Here is a 7876-nt window from a genome sequence, read left to right as displayed (position 1 = left end):
AACTATTTAATAGTGTATTTTAAAGGTATATATGTGCCCACGTGGACACATTACTATTTATAATTTTGCATTATTTTTTATGTCCACGTGGGCAAATATATATGTTTAAAATACGGTATTAAATAGTCTAGGGAGGTAATAGGTCCTCATGAAAGTTTAGTATCGCAACAGCAAATTCGACCAAAGTTGAGATATTTTTCAGACTCTTATCCCTTATTTTTAACATAAACATTGAGTTCGAATAAATTTTTATCTCAAAACTCCACATGAAATGAGTATTGCACCTTGATGCTGACCTCTCAATCTACGCAAGCTCAAATTAGGCCATGTTAAAAAAAGGAAAAAAAAGTTAACTCGATACACTAAACTTTCGTTACGATAATGTGTGGGAAAAATTTAAACCACATTAAATAAATTATTTATTGTATAATATCAAATTAAAGTAAGTAGTTTTATTATATTTATATGTATTTAGAAAACTACGCACAAAATTAATTTTAAAAAATTGAGTAATTCCCTTCTTATTTAGTCGAGCGCCGCTTTCGTATTGGTTCTTTCTTTTGTTGTATAATCAGTTGCTTTCACCGGCCTTATTAAGGCCATATTAATTTGAATTTGTATCGTATAAGACTTATTTACAAAGATAACTTCCCTCTCGGAACAAGCGTTGAGGAATTTTTGTGAAGCTCCATGATATGGACTATGGTAAAGAGAAAATATTAGATTAAGGCAATAAATTAAGTTTACGTGGGGAGACCTTCACGTACGATTTGGAGGGCAGGAGGTATACCGATCCTATTAAATTAAGTTTATCGTGTACATAATTAGAAGTTGTTATTTCGCTCTAGGCTTTAAATTTGAGACTTTTTAAAAAATAAATGAAAAGTTCTTTATATGTTTATATAATGAATTTAATATAAAGAAGGGAAAAGGCTCAAATATGTAATCGAACTTTCAGAAAATACTCATTTATGCCATCCGTTAAAATTTTGGTTCATCTATGCCATTGTTGTTAAAGAAAAGGCTCATCTATGCCCTTTTTTTAACTCCGAATTTGCAAAACCATTATTTATACCCCAAACAACGTTTAACACTTTTCAATTGGAGTTTTTGGATCTATATACTCTTTTTTGCTTCTTCTTCCTTAAGAATACAAAGAACTTAAACAAATCTCAAATTTTCAACATCTTAAATTCTTCACGAACTCATCTAAAATTTAAATTTTGAATTCGAGTTATATTAATTCTTTGCTTTCAAATTGGAATAAACACATGGAAAAAATCCCAAATCTCCAACTAGTACTGATTAGTAGTTATCACGAACACAAATACGATATAAAATATTCCAAGCATACACATATGGGCAGCATAATTAGGCAATTTTCTAGAAAAAATTGATTATAGGTACAAATGTACATACATTTACTTTTTAATTAAAAATTAACTATATCTACAAATATATTTACATGTAATTTAAAAAAAGATCAATAATTTAGAAGAGTGTTTCGAAGCAATGACAAAGTTAAGTTCAAGTTGTTGAAGCAATCACTAATATTATTTGTATTAGAATAAAATATCTACATCAGATAGTCTTTATTCAAATCCTGCTAACGTAGTATATTTTATATTCATGCTATCCCTTTATTGATCGATAACCTAGAATAAAGAGTTATAATTAAAGAGGGAAAATGACATAAAGCTTTGGAAAAATATACAATTGAACGCCGTCATATAATGATAACACATTAAGAACAACAAATAAAATATAAATATAAAAATACAAATTTCCAATAGGCATGATAATGATGATGAATAAAATGCTAAGTTAGGTAGATTAAGATGCAACACATTCATGGTACACAGTCTCTTTTATGTCTTTTTTCTAAATTTGTTTAGGAAACTATTAACTTTCCCTTTCAAGCAGCAAGTTGTAGTTAACTTTTAATTAATTCAATTAATTAGTTAGGTTTTAGGAATCAGTAGGGTAATTATCCTATTAGAAATTAAATGTATTTGCTCTGTGCATATTCGATACTTAGAGTAATTTTTACTTAATAATTTTGATCCTTATGATATATGACTCAACATATTTATCCTTCAATTAATTTAAATATATGATATTGTCTCTTAATGGATATTACCGAGAATAGCATTTTTGGTACTTCAATTATTGATAAATTCTAATTTTGATCCTTATGATATATGACTCAACATATTTATCCTTCGATTAATTTAAATATATGATATTGTCCCTTATGTAAGTAAAAATAAAATACGTTAAATTTGAACTATTTTTAAAAGTATATTACTTTCAATTATGGAGTAGCAACTAACTAGACAAGTTTTAAATTTTTCATAGGTAATTAAACAGTAAAATAGTTAAGAATTTGAAAATTTTGTGAATATCAGAAGCATAAAGATATCAAACGTGTATAATTCAAGTAATTTATCAATAATTGAGGGACTAAGAATGCTATATGTGTACAGACAAAGAAAGAATTCTTCTAATATTGCGGCTATTCTTTCAGAATCTCATCCTAAGATATATCCTCAACAAAGAAACACTTGATTGCACAATTTGTCCTCCAAATGAGATAGTCTTTAATTTTTGTTATTAAAAAACAGATTTATGCCTAGTCTGACGTAAGTTCTTTAAGAGTTGACTATAACTTGTCATACTACGATGCAAAAATATAAATTTATGCCTCCGCAAAAAAATATGGTCGTTTTCACAAATAAAAATGAAATATCAACACAAAATATGGGCAAAAGTGCAAATGACCCACAAAAAAAGGCAATTGGGCTCCTAATCTAAGTCTTTATGTTTGTGGCAAATCCTCTCATATGGGCCGGCCTTTTCTTTCGCAATTGGGCCTCTTATCTAAGGCCCGAATTTCACAATATATGGGCCATTAACATGCAATGGCCCATGTTACAGATTTCCCTTTTTCCGGTCATCATTTAGATTTTGTCCTTATTTTAAAAGTTGTATAAATATAATAATCCTTCGAAAATAACCCTTCGAGATAATTCTAATGTTTGCTCAGATGCTTCATTATTTTACAAATAAAATATTAGATTGTTTGTGTCTAACATTTGAATAACTTCCAAAATCTTAGACCATGATCTATTTGATAAAAAAAAAATACTTAAACTATGATCTAAAAGATTCCTAAGCTATTTTCTTTTTTAAAAAAAGTTATTTACTAAATAGGTATCAAAAAAGAATAACAAGTGAAAATATATCAATATTACTATTCACTCCTCTCATCTCATGTATGCATCTCTATTTAACATGTTGAGGTCCAAAAAAATTTGTGTGTAAAGTCACAATAAATATGGAATTAGTTTTTAATCATGACACAAGGGTTGCATGCAACAAATTACTAGATGAGCTCCAGTAGCGGACCCAAGATTATTATTAAGGGGTGTCAATAGTTATAGTATATGAGGCTAGTATGACTAGAACACACGACTTTAAAAAACTTTTACAACACCTTTAACCACTAGACTAAACATTTAACTTATGTCAAGAGATGTCAATGCTTACATATATATTTACTAAACCAAAATTTGACCTCTATATAAAATGTATTTTTCCGACGAAGGGTTGTAGCTTGACACCCCTCAGGGCAAAGGTGTGTATGCCCCTGATGAGCCGATTACTTATATTTATCTTACACGAACGTCCATCTAAAGTATAATGAAAGTCGCCAATGTAGGTCATGGGGCTTCCTAATTATCACATTTTAGATTGTAACAATATTTTCAAATCTATCTTTTCTTCTTTCTTTTTTTAACTATCACAATCGACAAAATATCATTACATAAATTGAAACGGATAATATAATATTCATCACTTTATATCCACAATATTCCCTCGTGCTTTTATTCTCCATGTTTGTAGAAGAAAGAGAAAGAATAGGAATTTCATCTTAATGAGGTATACCACTAACGTTAGCAAAGGATTTCATGACAAATTAAAGAGAGAAAAATCACGTGTCGACGGTCAATAGCATGCGGGGCGGGCCTTTAGTATTTACGATATAAAAAAAATAAAAAGTCATTAAAATTGCAATAACTAATTATCTACTTGTGGCATCCACATTCTGCTGACGAGAACTAAACAAAATCAATTTTATTTTAAATTCCCTACACTTTATTTTATGTAATGTTATTTGATTGGACACAATATGTGTTTATTCTTAATAGATGAGGTGATTTGTTTGGTTAATTAATTTTATCAACGAATTAAAAGAAGGGGAGGGTTCTCCATAGGCCCTTTTCTCGATCTGGCTTTCCCTTTAAGTGACAAGGAAGGTGAAATAAGCATATAGTATAAGAGTTGTTCCATCATTAATAAGCTTCCTCTTATTCTTTTTACAAGGTGGTGTTGTAGATCAACAGTCCATCAAAAACACAGAAAAGTTCCTCCTCTCGTGACTCCTTGTATAGATATTCGAGGAAGTAGCTCTCAACCTGCTAATTACAACTATGTAAAAGTATCCCCTTATAGTCAGCTTCTTAGAGGTAGAACGACTTTTAATGCAACATAAGTTTAAGGCTATAACAAAGTTTGTTGATTTCCTTAAATATTATAAGCAACACATGTGCAATGTATTCAACGAGTTATAGTTTTGACCTACATGATCGGGTATACTTTTTGAAATTTCATCGTAATGGAACTAAATCATTGCAATTATTGATCCTCATTGAAATTTTTCTAGTAAATGTGAGTCGTCAATTAAGTCAGATTGATTACATGCCTTTTATACAAGCCGGCCACATGTTGCCCCAACCGAAAAGAAAAAAATATTTATATTGATTATAAATCATCTCGATCATTAGGATAAAATATAAAATTTAAAGATAAATTATATTTTTTAAAAATATATTACTATTATTTATAACAATTTTGTTTTAAAAAAACATAAATTAAACAAATAGAATCGAAACTTCCAATCTCAAAAAATGCCTTGGAAGTATCTAATAAAATTAGTGGCCCCCAATCTTTGCATTATTCTATCAACTTCAATTAAAAAGAAAATGTGTGGACCAAAAAATTGCATAACTCAATTTTAATTAGCTGGAAATGATTCTGAGAATTATCAAGTTGGTACCAATTAAAAACACTTCTTTTTTCATTGGAAAAGTACCAATTAAAAACACTTTTAAGTAAAAATTCGAAAAATTTATTTAATAAAACACGTGCTAATAGATTTTTGTTATATTCACCATCTCTACGTACCTGTTCTTAATTTCAAAATTTATATTTGCATTAAGAAATTTATTTAGTACGCATTATTTCTTTGTTTGGATTAATTTGTCTTAGTTATTATTGGAATAGTTCAAATGATATTTTCTTTAATCATATTTTTTTAAATACTGTCAAATATTTTGAATTGTTATCTGTTGTGATTTATTGTACTTTTTATATAGTTTTAAAATATTGAATTTTACTTCTGAAAAAAATTGAAGATACCAAGTCTAAATTTATACCAAATATTAGTTTATTTGACTCTCCTTCTCATAATCAAGACAAACAAATTAAAACAAAAGAGTACAAATTATTAATTTAAAACTGATCAATACGTAACCTTAAAAGGGATTAAAAGTCCAAAATCATAAACTTCAAATAATAATCATTAAAAATATATATAATCGATCCCAACTCACTCGAACCAATACATAAATACGGTCACTCTAGTACATTTTCTTGAAAATTATAATTATCCCTTAATTAAAGTAATATATTCCCTTTTATCTTATGAAACTAATAAGTTTTAGCTAAGGAGACAAATCTTCTTAAAGTAAGATCCAAGGAGATCATAAGAATCTTATCCAATTTCTTGACTAAGGTGGCAAAATCAGTCTGTAAAATATGATTCGTTGAACTCGTTTAAACTTAAATGATTTATGATATGTTCATTTATTAGGTTAATTTTTCCAGTCTATCTCATTTCAGCTTATAAAATATTGAATTCATATGCAGTCCAAATGATTCATGAGAAATCTTGTTAAAATATTTGTTATATATATATATATATATATATTATTATTATTATTTCATTTGAAATGCTATATACATAGAGTCATGATAATAAAGGAATAAAATAGTTTATTATGAAGTACCAAAATATAATAAAGAACAAATAAGGAAATTAAAGCTTAATAAGCATTGAAGAAATTTGTTATGATATATTTTTAGTTCATTTAAGCCCAAGTTACTTTTGAATGGGTGAATAACTCGCTAATTTATTAATTCAATCTATTTTAACGCGTTCAAATTCAGCTTAATTTGATCATTTGATAGCTACTATATATATTCTTGATACATTACGTATCTTTTATATATATATATATATGTGTGTGTGTTTCGCTAATTATATTATATTATATTACCACCTTACAATATTCTTGCAACCTCACTATTATGTTGATCAACAAAATCTATCTCCAAGAAAAAATTCCAACCTAAAACACTATATAGATATAAAGTTTTAGCAGTGAAAAGTAGCTTCAACTATCTCTCTCTCTTTTTTCTTTGAATTTATATGTAAGCATAGTAGCACAGTAGATTTGGTAGAATAATTATCGAATTTAATTGACATCTTTGAAGAGACTTCCATGCAAAGAAAGTTCTTTTTTTCTAGATACCCATTAAAAACAAAACAACATAAGTTTACAATTTTAAATTATATACACTGTCAGTATAAAAAAATTATCCTGAAAATATATGATTTGTAATTTTGAAAATAAGACATAATTACTTGTTACAACATGTGAACGTGACCTGATGGTGTAAAACACGTGATTAGTCACATGTGGCATGATGACATAAAAATGTGATTAGTTACATAGAGTACTAGTAAGACAAATAATAAAGATTCATTGATTTCAACAATCTTATGAGTCACAATCTCTTGAGCTCTATATAAATAGACATTGACATGTCCAAAATTAATAATCAACATGGATAGTAGTTCTTCTTCATCTTCTTCTAAAGGAAAAAAAATCATACAATTAGAGAAAGAAAATGGCAAGGATAGTAATGATTTGATCAAATATCGAGGCGTTCGGAAGCGTACGTGGGGGAAATTTGCAGCGGAGATACGTGACCCAACGAGACAAGGCGCTCGCCAATGGCTCGGGACGTTTGATACGGCCGAGGACGCGGCGAGGGCCTATGACAAGGCAGCATTTAATCTAAGGGGACATCTTGCTACTTTGAATTTCCCAAATGAGTATTATTCTAAGCTTAATGATCCACATTATTATAATTATCGTACTTCATTAAATGTTAATGTTCCAAGTAGAAGTTTAGAGAGGGGAATCTCATCAATTGGTCATCAAGACAAAGAAATCATTGAGTTTGAGTATCTTGATGATAGTGTGCTAGAGGAACTTCTTGGAGCAGAAGACCCAAAAAAGATGATAAGAAAGTGAGGTTTATATGTTTTGTAATTTTTAAATTTTAAGTTATCATCGTGTCGAGATAAACCTTTATTACTGGAGGAAAGGAATAGCGATGAATTCCTATATAGAGTATCTAGGAAAAAACCTTCGAGTTTCCCCTCATCTTTGTTTTCTTCTTATTCATCATCGTTGTCTTTTTAATTTCCTTTTATAAACATATTTGGTATTAATTAAGAACTTATTTTGTATAATGTTTGCCTTAAGAGTACGAATTTAAAGGGAATAATTAACATGGTCAACGAAGAGTTGATATAACCAAACCTCTAGTAGAAGTTTCGATCCTTATTCATAAGGCTTAGTGATGGAGGGATTACAAACATCTTATTATTATTTTTTTATGCACGTATCTATCTTTAATTTCTTCTTTTGTTCATACCTTATGGGTTCTTCAATCCCCAAAT

At 28.6% G+C, this 7876-nt stretch overlaps 1 protein-coding gene across 1 annotated transcript; it reads left to right on the top strand.

Moving 5' to 3' along the window:
- Positions 1–6971: 6971 nt before the first annotated feature.
- On the top strand, positions 6972–7445 carry LOC107062261 (ethylene-responsive transcription factor ERF098-like). Its single transcript, XM_015312678.1, has one exon. It carries the CDS (start codon positions 6972–6974, stop codon positions 7443–7445), a length of 474 nt encoding a protein of 157 aa, XP_015168164.1.
- Positions 7446–7876: the final 431 nt, after the last annotated feature.

The sequence above is a fragment of the Solanum tuberosum genome, unplaced genomic scaffold (assembly GCF_000226075.1).
Source record: "Solanum tuberosum cultivar DM 1-3 516 R44 unplaced genomic scaffold, SolTub_3.0 scf00214, whole genome shotgun sequence".
NCBI lineage: Eukaryota > Viridiplantae > Streptophyta > Magnoliopsida > Solanales > Solanaceae > Solanum > Solanum tuberosum.
The sequence above is the reverse complement of the archived record's forward strand: the minus strand, read 5'-3'. Positions and strand labels throughout refer to the sequence as shown.